The 17,954-nt window shown below is 34.1% G+C and overlaps 1 protein-coding gene across 1 annotated transcript; it reads left to right on the top strand.

The window, feature by feature from the left end:
* The first annotated feature begins 7,171 nt into the window (after positions 1-7,171).
* Positions 7,172-15,981, top strand: LOC136235698 (YTH domain-containing protein ECT1-like). Its single transcript, XM_066025589.1, has 8 exons — positions 7,172-7,440; positions 8,553-8,590; positions 8,683-8,860; positions 9,939-10,015; positions 10,139-10,534; positions 12,865-13,386; positions 14,076-14,288; positions 14,918-15,981. The coding sequence occupies exons 1-8, from the start codon at positions 7,395-7,397 to the stop codon at positions 15,296-15,298; spliced, it is 1,851 nt and encodes a 616-aa protein (XP_065881661.1). The 5' UTR covers positions 7,172-7,394; the 3' UTR covers positions 15,299-15,981.
* Positions 15,982-17,954: the final 1,973 nt, after the last annotated feature.

Below are 17,954 nucleotides of genomic sequence, written 5' to 3'. Positions count from 1 at the left end.
CATCATCTATCTCCCTAGAACAAAACTACCTTGATTCTGGCTTATGATCTCAGGAAGAATACACCGAAGTCTATTAGCCACAATTTTGGTAACCACTTTATAAATCACATTACAAAGGCTAATCGGTCTCATCTGTAAGAAAGAGGAAGGCTTCTCCACTTTAGGAATCAGGACCAGAAGAGTTTTGTTCACAGACCTAATATCCCCAGTCCCTTTAAAAACCCCTTTTATAAAACTGAACGTTCCTTCCTTCACGATATCCCAATGTTTATGAAAAAAGCCGGCAGGGAGCCCATCAATTAAAACATTATCTAATTAATGAAAAAATTAACAAATTAAAATATATTTAATTAAAACTAAAATTAATAAACAGACACAAATTAAAGCAAATCAAACTAACTAGATCTTGATGTCGAGTCATAACATACGCAGAAAGCTTTAATTGGAGAGGATCCGTCTAAAGGGTATCTGACGAGCATCGAACCAGAGATCAGATAAACTATAAAAAAAGCAAATTAAGCTAGTTTACACTAGAATCCATAAAAATGCAATAACCTATATATTAAAACTAAAACTAGATGTTTAATTTAAAATTAACTTAAAAACACTCTAAATAAATTGTAAAAAAACTCAAAAAAGATGGACAAAAATATTCATATCAATAAATACAATGATCAAAAGTGAAATTGGTTCAAATAAAAAATAGTAAAAATAAATAAGTATAAAACCAAAATAAATGTTAAAAAGTAAAATATAAACTAAAGTAAAATTTTACGAGTATGATAGAGTTGCAAAGTAGTAAAAGACAGGAAATATAATAGAAAACCGAGAGTTGGATAATGAGATTATAAGAGCTTGAAATAAACTAAAAAAAAGTTAGATTAGTAAACTAAGTTTTTTTTTTTTATAAAGGCTTAATACCTTTCCAGCCCCCCAAATTGTTCCGATACTGCAACTGACCCTCTAAACTTAGACTTGTGACAACTAACCCCCTCAACTTGCTTATTTGGAAGAAATAACCCCTCAAAGAGGTTAATATTTATGATTTTGGGAGTTTTTCTTGCCCTTTAGTTAATGTATCAGAAGATTAGTTAGATGTAGCAATCGATATTTTGGAAATCTTTTATTTCTGATGTAATATTATGTTGAGTGTTTTTTTTTTTGGGTTTAGAGGTTATTCCAAATAAGCAACTTGAAGAGTTATTTGTTCCAATTGAGCAATTTGAGAGGTTATTTGTTCCAAATAAGCAAGTTGAGGGGGTTAGTTGTCACAAGTCTAAGTTCGGGGGGTCAGTTACAGTAAAGGGGGAGACAGGAATATCCATAGCTCTATCTAGTTATATCTGGGTAGGCTTAATAAGCCTTCTTATGAACTTCAATCGGTTTATTTATATATTATATAATTCTAATATTATTTAATTTATAATTTAATATATAATTTAATATTCTAATTCTAAAAAAAAGATAAAAATAAATTTCTTCTATGTATATGTTATGCAATTTTTTTTTGAATTAAACAATGAAATCCACGACAAAGCTAACTAAGTCTTAAAAAAAACTTTATATTGTTTCGGATTATTGGTTCTTTATCCCATCGAAAGATTAAATCCTGAATCCATTTATTTTATGGATATCCAATCATATTGGAATTGGAATACGTAATATCATAATAATGGTAGAAATTGAATCACGTTTTGTTTTGGTATTCTATACAAAATTTCCTAAGTCTAAGTTAAGTGTAATTTCTCAATCCCTTTCCAGTTGTATCTCTTACAAATTCGAATTTGAGTATAAAATTATCTTTATTCAAACGTTCATATGTATTTCATACATTCGATATCCATCTATGGAGTTAGATAAAATTTTATGTGATTCTGTAAACAGAATAGAAATTCTATCATTGCTAGATCGATCCATATAATTGAATGAAGAACGATCCAATAATGGGATTTTTTTTAATTTTTAATAAATGGGAAATTTAAAATGCTCGAGGATGGAAATGAGGGAATGTCTACAATACCTGGATTTAATCAGATATAATTTGAAGGATTTTGTAGGTTCATTGATCAGGGCGTAACAGAAGAGTTTTATAAGTTTCAAAAAATTGAAGATACAGATCAAGAAATTGAATTTCAATTATTTGTGGAAACATATCAATTAGTATAACCATTGATAAAAGAAAGAGATGATGTATATGAATCACTTACATATTCTTCTGAATTATATGTATCCGCGAGATTAATTTGGAAAAACAGTAGGGATATGCAAGAACAAACAATTTTTATTGGAAACATTCCTCTAATGAATTCCCTAGGAACTTTTCTAATAAATGGAATATACAGAATTGTAATCAATCAAATATTGTAAAGTCTCGGTATTTATTACCGCTCAGAATTGGATCATAACGGAATTTCGGTATATATTGGGACTATAATATCAGATTGGGGGGGGGGGAATAGAATTAGAGATTGATAGAAAAGCAAGGATATGGGCCCGCGTGAGTAGGAAACAGAAAATATCTATTCTAGTTCTATCATCAGCTATGGGTTTGAATCTACGACAAATTTTAGAGAATGTGTGTTACCCTGAGATTTTCTTAGCTTTCCTGAATGATAAGGAAAAAAAAATTGGATCAAAGGAAAATGCCATTTTGGAGTTTTATCAAGAATTTACTTGTGTAGGCGGAGATCCAGTATTTTCTGAATCCTTATGTAAGGAATTACAAAAGAAATTCTTTCAACAAATATGTGAATTAGGAAGGATTGGTCGATTAAATATGAACCGGAGACTTAATCTTGAGATACCTCATAACAAGACATTTTTTGTTACCAAGAGATATACTGGTAGCTGCGGATCGTTTGATTGAAATGAAATTTGGAATGGGTACACTTGACGATATGAATCATTTAGAAAATAAACGTATTCGTTATGTAGCGAATCTCTTACAAGATCAATTCGGATTAGCCCTGATTCGTTTAGAAAATGTGGTTAGGAGGACTATATGTGGAGCAATTAGGCACAAATTGATACCGGCCCCTCAAAATTTGGTAACTTCAACTCCATTAACAACCACCTATGAATCTTTTTTGGATTACACCCATTATCTCAAGTTTTGGATCGAAATAATCCATTGACACAAATAGTTCATGGGAGAAAATCGAGTTATTTGGGTCCTGGAGGATTAATAGGACGAACTGCTAGTTTTCGAATACGAGATATCTATCCCAGTCACTATAGGCGCATTTGCCCCATTGACACGTCTAAAGGAATCAATGTTGGACTTATTGGATCTTTAGCAATTCATGCCAAGATTGATCATTGGGGGTCTTTAGAAAGCCCATTTTATGAAATCTCTGAGGGATCAAAAAAAGTACGGATGTTTTATTTATCACCAAATAGTGAGGAATACTATATGTTAGCAGCAGGAAATTCCTTGGCGCTGAAGTGTTTAGGAAGAACAGGTTGCGCCAGCTCGATATCGTCAAGAATTCCTAACTATTGCATGGGAACAGGTCCATCTTCGAAGTATTTTTCCCTTCTAATATTTTTTTCTATTGGAGCTTCTCTCATCCCTTTTATCGAGCATAATGATGCGAGGCTTTAATGAGTTCGAATATGCAACGTCAAGCAGTTCCACTTTCTCGGTCCGAAAAAATGCATTGTTGGCACTGGATTGGAACGCCAAGTGGCTCTAGATTCAGAGGTTCCTGTTATAGCCGAACACGAGGGAAAGATAATTTATACTGATATTGACAAGATCATTTTATCGGGCAATGGAGATACTCTACGCATTCCATTAGTTATGTATGGACGTTCTAACAAAAATACTTATATGCACCAAAAAATCCAAGTTCAGCAGGGTAAATGCATTAAAAAGGGACAAGTTTTAGCGGATGGTGCCGCTACCATTGGTGGCGAACTCGCCTTGGGGAAAAACGTATTAGTAGCTTATATGCCATGGGAAGGTTACAATTTTGAGGATGCAGTACTCATTAGCGAACGTCTGGTATATGAATATATTTATACTTCTTTTCACATACGTAAATATGAAATTCAGACTCATGTGACAAGCCAAGGACCTGCAAGGATCACTAATGAAATATCGCATCTAGAAGACCATTTACTCCGAAATTTAGACAAAAATGGAATTAAGCCTTTTATAAAAAAAAAAGATTTTTTTTTTGTAAAAAGAAGAAGAAATTTATTGATCACTTCTCAAAATTGATATAAGAAATGAAGGGGTAAATTACATACGTAGTGTACAACTTTTGTCATTTTTCACACTTTGATATACAATCTTCAATTTTGCGTATAAAACTATACAATCTTTTGGTGACCTTCCACTAAGTGCACAACCGGTAATTATGAACGGTCAACGTACCACGATGGCAATTTGATCTCCCTAAAAGTTAAAATTGCTGATATAGAGCGTTCACTTTGTGTTGACCAGTAAACTTTGACTTTTAGGGAGGTCAAATTGGTCGATCACAACTACTGATTGTACACTTAGGGAGGTCCCAAAAGGTTGTACAATTTTATTTGCAACATTGAAGGTTGTACATCAAAGTGTGAAAAATGATAAAGGTTATACACCACGTATATAATTTACCTCTTCATAGACCTATCTTTGTAGTCTGACATAGAATCAGTCATTCTAACTAAAGTATGAGCTACTAGATTCACATATCTCTTGACAAATCGAACATAACAGTTATGAATTTTTCTTATAAGAGATTTACAATTAGAAACAATAACGTCTAACATATATTTAATTCGTATTAATATTTCATTTAACGCGTGATTTGTTATTTTTATTTTAAATGTTCATTTCATAAATTATTTCTTTCCTTGCATGAATTTTATACCGACTCTAATCGGGAATTTGTATAAAGTTTTATTTCTTTTTTACTTTTTAACTGTTTTTTCTTTAATAGAATAATGAGTTAATATATTATTGGCAAAAAACATCATTAGGTTTCTAATTTTTTGTTTTTTAGTTCATTAAGCCCTTGATCTTTTATTTGGATACATTAAGCCACTGATCCTTTATTTTTTATCTAATTAAACCATTAATGACAAAAAAAAAATGCAATTTTGAACATAAAATTTGGTTAACAGACTGTTATTCACTATACCCGCATTTAGAATTTGTATTTTTTAACTGTTTGAAAGCAGTTTTCGATGTGTAATATGTCTATAGAAAAACAGTATAAACCTTAATTCAAACTATAAAAAATATTTTTTTAATAATTTCAAATACATATAAAGTTAATAACGTATTTTTAAAGAATTAGATGTTCACAATTTACTAATTTGGTCATCAAAGGCTTAATGGGACCAAAAATAAATGATCAGGGACTTAATATATCCAAATACAAGATCAAAGGTTAATGAACCAAAAAATAAAAGAGGGGTCTAATAATGCTTTTTGCCTATATTATTTGCCCTTTATAAGGTTAATCAACTTTCTAAAATTTTAAATTATTTTGATAGTCTTCTCAAATTGGTTAAAAAATATCCCGACAACCTTCTCAACTCACTTAAAGTATATTAATTAATCACCTGATTGCAAAGAAATAAACTGCATGTCTAAGATACATTGCATGCACCTTAAAATATTATTATATAATTCACATAATAAATTAAAACATATTAAAAAGGAAGTTCTTACTTTAACTTTAAAATCTTTTCTCTCTAATATTAAAACCTCATTAACCCGACCTTGGTCGATTTACTTTTTTAAAGCGCATGCAACATACCTTTCGGGTGCATCTTACTTTTTTTTTGCAACCGAATGATCGATTGACTGCATTTTAAGCAACTTGAGCGGCTTGACATTTCGAGCAAGTTGAAGGGCATTGAAACACTTTAAAGGTTGAGAGAGCCAGTCAAACTTTTTGGACGAGTGTAAAAGGGATTGATGTATTAACCTACAATATAAACCACTTTTATAAAATAAAATAAATAAAGTAATATTATAAATTTAAGGGTTAATTACAAGTAGATGATACTATGTGGTTATACGGATTTGCAGATAAATACTTGATATGTTTCTTTCACAAACGCAACTCTATGGTTTGTAAAATTGTACATTTTTTTTCTTTGCCAAATTTGGCCAATAACGACTTCAAAATGAAATTTTTCAAGAATTAAAGTTGTTTACTATGAAACCATTTAAACTTTTTCAAAATCATCATTTTTTGAGTTTTCTGTGTCTAAACATTAATTTATACTCTCATAAAAAACAACACCTAAATGACCTCAAATCTAAAAAGTTGAAGAATCAAAGTTGTTTAAAATATCATTTAACTCTTGAAAATTTTCATTTGAAAGTCGTTATCACCCAAATTTTGACAAAGTGAAACCCAAATGCAGAATTTTACAAACCACAAGGTTGCGTTTGAAAAAAAAATACCACATGTATCCATCTACAAATCGGCAAAATGGTTGTAGGCAAATCTCAGCCCGTGGTCTGGGCCAAAGCATTGGCATAGGCGTTGGAAAGCCATTAGGGAAGGTTTGCGGCAGAATCAAGGCAAGCCCTACGTCGGGCCAAGACATCGGCGAGAGTTAGGGCATCGATAAGGAGAATCGGGCCCGACGTCTATGTCGACTGGGGCCAATTTTCGGCGAGTGGTGAATGGAATATATGAATGTCCAGTGGTCGTGGGCTTGGACTCGGCGTAAGAAACACTATAAGGGGATAGGGTTATGGCGTCGGATCTCCGCCAACCCCTGAGCTAGTTGTCGGGACTGGTTTAAGTGATCCACCCTAGTCCACTAGGGACTAGGAGAGTCAGACATCCGACCTTCGGAATGTCTCCGTCGGGTGGAATCCCGATGGATACTTTGGGTGGGCCCATAGTGCAGGTTCTTTTTATATCGATGTTTAAGCACGATAAACCCCTCTGGGACGGTTTACGAATATATGAATTGACGGGATGCCTATATAAAAAGAGAATAGACCCCTTCGGTTGGTGTTGGCTGGCCAAAACGCGGGGAAACTTCGGCGCCACATGGAGCTTTGACTCGCCACATTGCATATAGATGTAATTAGTCCTAAATTTAAAACATTTAAAATAATACAAAAAAAAAAAAATCTCGATAGAAAAAAAAAAGGTTTGTTTTATAATGGAAAAACTAAAAAGTTTAGAAAGGAAAGAAAGAAAAATCCTAAAAAATGATCTGTCATCGCGCGGGCAAATTTTGGCTGTAAAAACCTAAAATGGAGAAACGCCTAAAACCCTCTCTTTTATATTCTTCAAATTCCAAAAAACTCAGCTTCTCTCTCCCTCTGTTTACTTTTCGATTTCCCTCGATTTCCCATATTTTCAAATTTTGTTTTAGGGTTTATCAAGGTTCATTTCTGAATCTGTAGATCTTTGATTCAATTCATGGACTCACTTTCTCCTGAGGATCAAAATCGAATTTCCCCTACAGGTATCACTCTTTTCTATTTGCTCCTTTTGATTCACTTTCTCTTACCTCCTTGCTTCATTCAACTATTAATTTCTTTCTGTGTGCGTCCCAAAAACCCTAGCGTTCTCAATTTGTCGATCGGTGGGATTCATTGGTGGGTTCAGTTTGCTTCCTTTCGGGAACTTCAAATTCTATTTTATTTTGACTTTTTGTGCTTAATTGTTTTGTTTTTTAGTTTTTTAGAGGAAAATGTAGCCTATGAACTGTCATATTCTTGTTTCAAGATTGTTGGGTCTAACTAGATCATTGAATATATTGTATTTTTTATTTTGCGTTTTAGGGTATCTCTGGGTTTTGCATTCACAGATGCATTTTTGTTTGATAGTCTGGTTGAGGTGACATTATTCTGAGTGACATAAGTCTTATTTATATTATCTATTTCACTTAATGGAATTAATTTTGTATTGCTAATGCCTTTGTGTTGGGGTTGACTTGTCCTGCTTGAGGATAAAATCCATCTTTTAGTGAGAAGCTTCATGAGTAGATCAAGAGAAAGCTTTTTTCTCCGAAGAGAGCTCTGTGTTCGAGTGGCTTATGCTAGGCAAGTCAAAGCCAAAAGACGTTATGTTTTAATTATCACTTCTCATTTCGATGGCTCTTACTTTGAGCCTCATTTAAAAACGTTGCACCATCCCTATTGCCTATATTATATTGTGGAACATATTTTAGATCTCCACTGTTTACATGGTCTAATTTGGTTTCTAATGATATTGATCATTGGTTCATTCACATTCGTCGTACGTAATGTTCAGTTTTCTTCTTATGGAGTTGGTTTGTAAAATAGGGCAGGCTATTCTCTCGAATTGTGAATGCATCTAGATTTTTTAAATCTTCTTCTTCCTGTCACAATCCCATTTCTTTGTTTGCAAATCCTGTTTTGCCCATTTGTATATGCAACTACTTCTGAGTCATATTGTGTATAATCATCACATTTTCTTGGTTATGCGTGTTTGTGCCTGTGACCATATATAATCATAGAGTTTGGTCTATCCTTGAAAGACTACAGTTTTTCTACACACACACATATTTTCATTTTTTTTTTTTTTAATCTGTGTTGCCTGTATTTCAATCAGGAGAAACACCAATACGAAGAGATAATGTAACAGATCAGGTAAATATTTGTGAATCATTTCCTGCTTTGACATTCCTATATTTGTTTCTGTCACCAAAGATGAATGTTTTCTTGCCCTTTCTCTTGACCAGCCTCTCTCACCCAAAGATGCAAGGAATGTTTCAACAAATCCTTCTCCAGATGCAGCTATCATAGGGCCACCGAGGCTTGTCGCGGAACAAACACGATCTTTAGATGGTGGTGGGGAACTTAGCATTATACCACCATATGGTTCTTACGCTGCACATGAACAAACAATATCTTATGGGGGTAAGTATAGTTGCATTTTATGATTATGTTTTCTTTCTACTGATTTAAGACTGTAGACCTTCGAAAATGGTTGTGGTGAAAAAATGACTAAATTAAATTTATTAAGAGTTAATTATGAAGATAAAACCTACATTAGTGGTGTGAACTTAAACCTCAATGTGCAAAACAATGGATCATATACCCTATCATTTTGTTTATAGTTCAATTCCAATAATGTCTTTGCTAAAGTAGTAACTAAAGAAAAAATGTGAATTTACAGGCTGTTTTAACATCATTGCATATTCTATTATAAGTATATCTCTCTCATATCTATTATCTAATGGGATCAGTTCTTAATGCACTATGTATGCCATTTGGCTTTTCTCACTAAAGCAAATGTCATCAATTTTGGCCTCAACATCGTGCCTTTGTGAGACATGATATTTCTTGGCTGACTTCGTTAAATCAATTACCTTCAAAATCTTATTACTCCAACCTCACCATTGGACTTTGATCTTTCATTCAAGGAGCCTTCACTTACAGTGTAAGAAGACATTCAAGATAGGAGGGCAAGATCAAACATTGGTTTTGGGATTTGAAGAGAATTGGGGATTTATGTTCACTTTGCATACAAAATTCTGTTGGTGTTTTGTTGGGATTTGATAATTATAGGAGTATCTATTTAGAAGATTGGACGTGATGTATATCTCTTCCTATATACGTGTGTGTGTGTGTGTGAGAGAGAGAGAGAGAGAGAGAGAGAGTATCCTTTGAAATGTTAGGGATCTTAGTGTTTAAGGTTTAACCTGGCCCTATCAATTCAATTAATGTTTTTTTTTGGGTAATCAACCCTTTGTTTTCACGTTAAATCTCTTTTATACTTGCATATTATCTTAATATGCTTAGATTTTGACCAGTTTTTGATTTTGATTTTTCATAAATGAGATTAACAACTTCTGTGCCAAGCTTCAATGTTCTATTGATTAATTTTGGAAATAAGAACGGAAACATGTTAATGTATTTAATTTAATGTCCCCTTTGCTTCTTGACATAATTTAAGTGTTTTTTTTATTATTATTAAACTTTGTTTTGGCTTCAGGTTATGGCAATAGTTCTGGTCCATGGGATGGATATCCTCAATTTCTCAATGCTGCAGATGGCTTGCAAATGTCTCCGGTGAGATTGATGCATACCTCTTGCTTTTTTTCATACTGATTTTGCATTGAATTCAGCTATTTGTTTGACATTTATATTGATATGTATATTGAACTCTGCATCTTATTCTGACATTTGATTCAGGTTGTCTACAATGATAACCCATCTCTCATGTTTCATTCTGGTTATGGCTTTAATCCTGACATGGCATATGGCCAGTATTCTCCAGTTGCTACACCAATGCCTTCTATGATGCTAGATGGCCAGTTATACTCTCCACAACAGATTCCATATCCGCATTCTTTCTATCCGCAATCTATGGCTCCCAACGTGCCTTCATCAGTTCCGTCTGAACTGGTTGCATCAGAAAATAATGGTGACAACTTTCTTTTTGGGCCAGGATCAGGTTACCTAGTACATTATGGATCATACGGCGGGGGCAATATGTCTGGGGCACATGGGTCTAGTCCATTAACATCTCCAACTGTTTATTCTCAGCCAATGGGAATACTTGGGCCATATGAGCACAGTGTTCAACAGGTTTGTCTTTGTCACGTTTTGGGCATTAGAGCTCTGTAAAATTCTGGTATTGCATTTGATGAAACATTCAAAACATGCATTATAGTTGTCATTATTACCGTAATGGTCTCTGTTGTTGGCTCTTATCGTCCACATTGTTTTTTGTAGTCATTGCCATTCAATGTTGATCACCTTTTCTAATGTTTACCAAACTATCATATTCCCACAGACTATCAATTCATCTGTTGGTTATAAAGCTATACTATGTAATTAGATTATCAATGAGCTCATATGTGCATTTTCTTATTAATAAGTGAGGATTGCATTAGAAACATCTAGATGACCTATGACGTCCACTTAGTTGGAAGATTGCCTTGTTGATCTGCATCTAGGCTCATACAATGGGTGATGTTCAATTAAAAATAGGTTGGTGCTTCTTGACCAACTTCCATGGTGTAATACAAAAGATTTTACTACTAAGTAAAATAAACTAGGCACCCTAGAAGCATAAGTTCTCTACTATTTTGGAGGCATATGTCATTAAAGTGGTGTACCTAGGAATTTATTTCTGAGGAAGTAGAGCGCACAGTTATGTAAATGCACACAGTTATGTAAATGCACACAGTTATGTAAGGGTGAATTTGCCTTCTTTTTCCTTGTCTATCTCCTCTCAATTTTGGCATGTTAGGTAGGTGCCAGTTTAACCTTCATATCGATGCATTTTGTTTGTATTCTGATTAGATTGTCCTTGGATTTCTGCACATCCATCATAGAACTTTTATTCAGGTCATGCTAACCATAGTTATTAAAGGCGCATGGCGCACTAAGGCGCAAGGGGTCCTGGAGCCTTGGCGCATGGCGCACGGCGATGGTGCGCGCCATAGCGAGACAAGGCGCACTTACAAAAATAAAAATTATAAAACTATAAAACTAACATAAAAATGCAATGAATACTAAATCATGAAAATATCTTAAGCATAAATAAAATGACTATGTCTCTCACTCTTCAAATGACTGTCTCTTCCTCTTCAAAGAGTCTCTTCGTCTTCTAATTAGTTAAAACGTATAATCTCTCTCCTTTTTAATACTTTTTGTTAATAGAACACGTGTTCCATTCCAGATATATAAAAATAAATGCCAAACATTCCAAAAAACTGCCCATAACTGCCTCTAACAGCCAAGGCGCGCCTTGGTGCGCCTTTGGCAACTGCCTCTTGGCGCACCAGGCGCGCGCCATGGCAGTTGCGCCTCGCCATGGGGCTGCCATGGCGCTAAGGCCTGCGCCTGGTGCGCCATGCGCCATAGGCGCGCCTTAAATAACTATGATGCTAACCCTCACCTTAATTCGAAGTGGATAGCTATTGTGTGGCCCTACAAACCTTTTCCTTTGGCTTGGCTTATTTTGTTCAACCACATAGGAGTTGTATCCTATGTACATAAAGCAATGAGCTCCTGTTGCAACTTGCAAGTCTCTGCTCTATATACTGCCATGATTTTATTGCTCAGACCTATTTCATTTTCTCCCTTTTTGTAGAATAGCCTAGATTATTGACGTGCAAACTAAATTTTGCTAGGAATCACGCTTTCAAACTTGTCAGCTATTAATATGAAATGGACCTTTAACTATCAGCTTGAGCTTTTGGTTCAAACGGTTCCATGACATGGTATCAGAGCCAGTGTGACCAAGTGGTCCTAGGTTCGATTCCTGACAGCCCCATTTGTTGAGTTATTTGCAGGACATGGTAATATGGGCCTGTGTTGTCACGCTTCAAGCCCAAGTGTCCTTTCGCGTGTGGGGGTGTGTCACCTATTAATATGAAATGGACCTTTAACTATCAGCTTGAGCTTTTGGTTCAAACGGTTCCATGACAAAACTATTGCATAAATGCCATTAATGTATGAGAATCACATTGCAGTTACTAAAGTAGAGAAGATTTTTAACCCTTACACAAATGTGGGTGGTCATTATTAGTTAATTATAGTAAAAATGCTCTACTCCCCTTGTTTTTCTGTCTCTTTCATTTATCAATGGAATTGATTGACAAGTTTCTCCAAATGCAAAATCTTTGAAAAGAAAAAAGTCTTCGCAGATTGCTTCAACTTCCATTGGTTGATAATAATAACCCAAATTTTTGTAGAAATGTTCCTAATTTTTTTTTTGGTTTATTTATTGCTTCATGTTTTATAGAACATGTCAAATTACCAGATTTGAGCAGGTTCTGCTAATTTCTTTTTATTGTTCTTACTTGAGGTATTTATTTGGTTAGGAGAACAGATCTGTTTAGTCAGACTTACTCTTTTTGTTCATTTGATAACGTATTTGTTCCCTGGGCATCATTACCTACTTGCAGGTTTCTCAACAGAGATCACATGATTATGGACTAACATCAAATTCCTCCATTGGAGGCTACCAGCAGCGTGGCTCTTACCAGAGCTCCAATATCGGGAGTGGTTCCATTTCTTACGCAGGGGCTCATGATTGGATGCGGCTTGGTCTTGATAAGGGCAGAAGAAGAGAAAGGGATCAGGACTCAGTTTACACTAATGAGTCACTTGGTTTTGATCGTAATCGAGGACCAAGGGCTTCAAAGATTAAGAGCAAGGCCACTGATCATGGTTCTTTCTCTGTTAATGACAAAGGTGATTCATCTAGCACTGGATTCCAGCTTGATTTGCACAACAACCCAGACTTTGTCACTGATTATGAGTTTGCCAAGTTTTTCATAATCAAATCTTTCAGTGAAGATAACGTTCATAAAAGCATTAAGTACAAAGTTTGGGCCAGCACCCCACATGGGAATAAAAAACTCGATGCTGCATATCATGAAGCAAAGGAAAAAGAAGCTGACTGCCCAGTCTTTCTCTTGTTCTCGGTATGTTACTATTAGTTATGAGAGTAAACTAATGTTTTAACTTCAATAATAATTGGGGCAAGTTAAGTAGATGGGTCCAGGTTGAAATGGATTCAGGAGTTGTCGTAATTGCCATAGATATTAAGCAAATGATTAAACATAATAATTTGGTTAAGGCTTTTGCTGTCCATGAGAGTACCATGATCATGTGGTGTTCACCTTACTGTGAACTTGAGTTCTGCATTCATGAATACATTTTGTACTTCATTGGTGAAAATATGCTCATTTTCTTGGAATATTAGAAAATGGTGCCTGCTCATTGTAATGTAATGTGCAAAGACTAACATGTGTAAATGTTCTTATCTCACACTTAATTGGAGGATACGTGACATATTTCGTAGCAATTATTTTGAAATCGTCTTTTAATATTCAGAAAAAGGAAAGAAAGTTTAGCCTTTTGGGGTACTTTGAGCATAGAAAAAGAAAAGGAATAGAGAATCAGTAATTTGTTTTGGAGATAGGAAATAAGCGACATTCCTGCTTCGTTTTGCTTCTGTATTACCATGTTAATACAAATTTTCCCATTATGTAATAGAATTAGAGGTTTTAAAGGATTGTTTTCCTTGACCCCTATTTTTCAAGTGATTCCCTTGTAGAACTGGTAGTCTACAATAGCATTTGATTTGTTGGTCATTTAAATCTTTGTGCAGGTCAATGCTAGTGGACAGTTCTGTGGGATAGCAGAAATGGTTGGGCCTGTAGATTTTGAAAAGAATGCTGACTACTGGCAACAAGATAGGTGGAATGGTCAGTTTCCAGTCAAGTGGCATATCGTCAAAGATGTTCCTAATAGTCGATTCCGACACATACTTCTTGATAATAATGATAACAAGCCTGTTACTCATAGTCGAGATTCTCAGGAGGTGAGCAAGTCAATTTTTTTCAGCACATGATTTCAGCTGCTTTCTTCTCATTTTGCTTAACATATCAATATTTTATGGAACATAATGTCAGTGTGATGGTTTTGTACCTAGTAATGACTATGTTACCAATAAAATTATAGTGATTAATGCCAGTGTGATGGTTCTGTACCTAGTCATGATTATATCAACATTTATGAAGAACATGATGTATATCCGATACATGTATACTCTATACCTAGTGATACGAGAGATTCTGTGAGATAGTACTCCGATGCCTAAGTTAGTAGAGTATAGATGGAGACTGGAGTACTAAACAATTAAGTGTAATTGCAGAGAATGTGTGTTCTTACCTAGATTGTGAGATCTCTAGGCCTATTTATAGGGTATCACTGTTCTTAGATTCCTTGTAACACAGCTGGACTTAATTTAGGTAAGCCGTATCCTACTCGTTTAGGTATAGATTAGGTTATAGCGAGTGCAAAATGGTACCAATTTCTATGTTGTTAATCCTCATTCTTTCTGTTTTCTGTCTAACATTTTAATGACTATGTTCATCGATTGTAGCTCTTTTATCCCATTTTATGTGTCTAATTTTTTTTTTATCCTTTTTTGTATTGAAATATAACCAGGTGAAACAAGGGCAGGGAATTGAAATGTTGAAGATTTTCAAGGACCATGTTGCACATACATCTATATTAGATGATTTCGATTTTTACAATCAGCGGGAGAGAGCTTTGAAGGAAAGGAGAGCCAGACAGCAACCTAATCCTTCAGCTGATGCTTCTATCTCAGTAACTGATGGGACTATGAACCAAATATCCAGTAATTTTGCCGAAAAGCTCCAGTTGAATGATGGTAGAAAACCACCACCAGCAGCAGCAACTGATGCAAATTATAGTGCAAGGACCGACACTGGTGTTTCGGCAGCAGGTATGGAGTCTAACACTAGCATTTCTCGTACTGAAGATTCCATTACGGGTAGCATGCCAAACGTTTTGAATTTAGAATAGAGTAAGAAAAATGTGGCGGCTCAAAAGAAAAATGTGGTGGCTGAATAGAATGGTGAGTGAGCACCTGGGTGGGATAAAGCCTTTGATAAGTTATATTGACAGAGGAATAGTTGAGGTGCTTTGCTGTAATATGAGGGATTCTCTTCTCTTCTCTTCTCACCGAAATCCAAGGTATGCTGAGTAGCTAAAATCATTCTAACAAAAATGTTTTTTTTTTTTTTAATTTACTTCTCTTGTTCGTTTTGTTGTTAATTATTGGGGGGTGACGCATACCGGAGCAAGAAATTTAGATTAGAATAGCATTAATTTTGGTAATTCTGCTGTTGTTTAATCTTTTTTCGGATTGTTTTCTTTGGAGAAGGAAGCTTAGATTGTACACTATGTGCCTTATTCCTAATTTCATGTATTTTTAGGTCTCCTGAGGGCATTTAGTTAGTGGACGGGTTTGTAAAACTACCCAATTTTTTTGGGAAGCAAAAATTAATAATAAAAAAAATGAAGGAAAATACAAAAATTGTCTTGTCAAATGTTTCAAAAAAAAAAAAAAAAACCCCTGCAACTCTTGCTACTGGATTGGAAGTGAGAACTATTTATAGTATCATTCTTGTGGTTGAATACAGTAATGTTTAGATATTTGTATTCTATTTCTATATGAATAAATGCTAGTTATATTTTTGAGCGTTTTTTTCCTCCGTATAATTCCATTTTGTCTTGATTAGCTTAGATCTATGTTGCACGGATACTCTTCTTTAGTAGCATGCTGCGTTTTGTGTCCGTGTCTATATCTGTTTGAAGGTTATGTTATGAGGACTATGTTTTAGAAATAATGTTTTCCGGTATCTATATCCGGTTTTGTGTCTTTCCATTTCCATGCCTGTGCAACATAGGCGTAGATAAATTATGAAAGGCTCATCGCATTTTCATGCAGATTGTTTCTGTTTTTGTTTGTTTGTTAATTGAAGAGGTTGAGTATTGAACCGGTGATTTCTCATCTCCACGTCGTGGTTTTGGAGATATTGCAATTGAGCTATTGCTTTGAAATATTAGTTAATCTACAAAAAATAGTTAAGGCTTGGGGGATGAATTATAGTGATGAATGATTTTTAGGCTTACTACATAGTTACACACTTAAATTCGGAACTTTTTGCTGTCCGGTACATTGAATTTGTTAAGTTTGGGTGTATGACACCTTTATTTGCTGATTTGGCACACTTCAATTTGAACAGACGTGCAATATTGATTTTATTTGAAGTTTGCCAAATCAGCAAGGGTCTTAGAGACCCAAAATTGACAAGTTCGGAGTGCCAAACGACAAAAAGTTACAAATTTAGTTGTGTTATAGGTCCTTGTACGAGTACAAAGTGTGAAATGGTAAAACGAGGCAAGTTTAGGTATATAATTATGAATTAACCTATGATTTTATATAAGCTAGAGACATCAGGGTCCTTTGGAGTTTGCTTAAAAAAAATTGATGCCCCCGAACTTTGGAGATGTCTTATTAGTCTATTGAAGCGACTCATTGACCCTCTTAAGTCACTTAAAGTGATCCTGGTCCTCTGAAGTTGCATAAAGTAACCTGTTGGTTCCTTAAATTTGGTTAAAGTGATATGCGTTTTAACTTGTCAAATGTTTGTGAAATGATACCAATTTAGCATTGGGTAACGGAACTTTGGGCTAAATTTAAACAAATGTTGAGACATCAAGTTTTGTTATTCAGGGTTTAAATTTGTACCATTTCGCAAGCGTTAAGGTTATATTATTTTGTATGTTTGGGTTAATTTTGGCACTTCAAAAACTTTGAGGCACCATTTTGGTGCCTTATCCTTAAATTTTAGGAGGCTAATCTTTCTTCTTTTTTTATCAGAGTTCAATCCCTTTATGTATGCATATTTGTAATTGAACTGAATTGCACCTGAAAATTTTGGTAATTGTTTACTTTTTTTTTTAAGGAATAGGGTACCAAAAATAGGGCTAACGTTATTGGAGAAGTATAAGTTTAGGTTCTACGTACAAAATAGTATCAGTGTTGGTTTAACATTTAAAAAAGTGTATCAATTTAGACATCGATAACGAAAGAACTTCACGGAGGGATATGAATGACGTCTCACGCTTAAATTTGTATTTTTTTTTAAACATTAAGCTTTTATTGGTGCTATTTTGTACTCAGAGTCTAATTTGATATTTTTTCAAAAACATTTATATTTATTTTGATACCTTATTCCCTTTTAAAATAAAATATTTTATGTTTTATTTATTTTTTCAAAATTATGATATCAGAAATGGTGTAACAAAGTCTTCAAAATAATAGATGCAAGGTCTTATAGCCTATGATAAGATCTCTGAATATTTTTTAGGGTAAATTCTAAAAAGAATCCTAATGGTTACACGAATTGTCAAATATATATATATGTTTGTATAACTATATATATTTTAATTTATCCTATTTTTAATTGTTGCAGCTAGATAGAAATATTATATCTACATTACATTTTATCCTATTTTTTTAGATATGGTCTTAAAATTATGGTTGTTAAAACTGGACCGGTCACAAGAGTTAAAGTTCATAAAATCCTGTAAAATACAATATATATTTATTCACATTTATTTTTATAATATAGTAAAATATTTTATTTTTTAAGAAAATAGTAAAATGTTA

The sequence above is a fragment of the Euphorbia lathyris genome, chromosome 7 (assembly GCF_963576675.1).
Source record: "Euphorbia lathyris chromosome 7, ddEupLath1.1, whole genome shotgun sequence".
Classification (NCBI taxonomy): Eukaryota; Viridiplantae; Streptophyta; class Magnoliopsida; order Malpighiales; family Euphorbiaceae; genus Euphorbia; species Euphorbia lathyris.
Note: the sequence above shows the minus strand (reverse complement) of the source record. Positions and strands in the feature narration are given on the sequence as shown.

Coding starts and splice junctions, on each gene's coding strand:
- LOC136235698 (XM_066025589.1), top strand. CDS start 7,395: ATGGACTCACTTTCTCCTGAGGATCAAAATCGAATTTCCCCTACAG. Junction 7,441..8,552: donor AAATCGAATTTCCCCTACAG/GTATCACTCTTT, acceptor TATTTCAATCAG/GAGAAACACCAATACGAAGA. Junction 10,016..10,138: donor ATGGCTTGCAAATGTCTCCG/GTGAGATTGATG, acceptor CATTTGATTCAG/GTTGTCTACAATGATAACCC.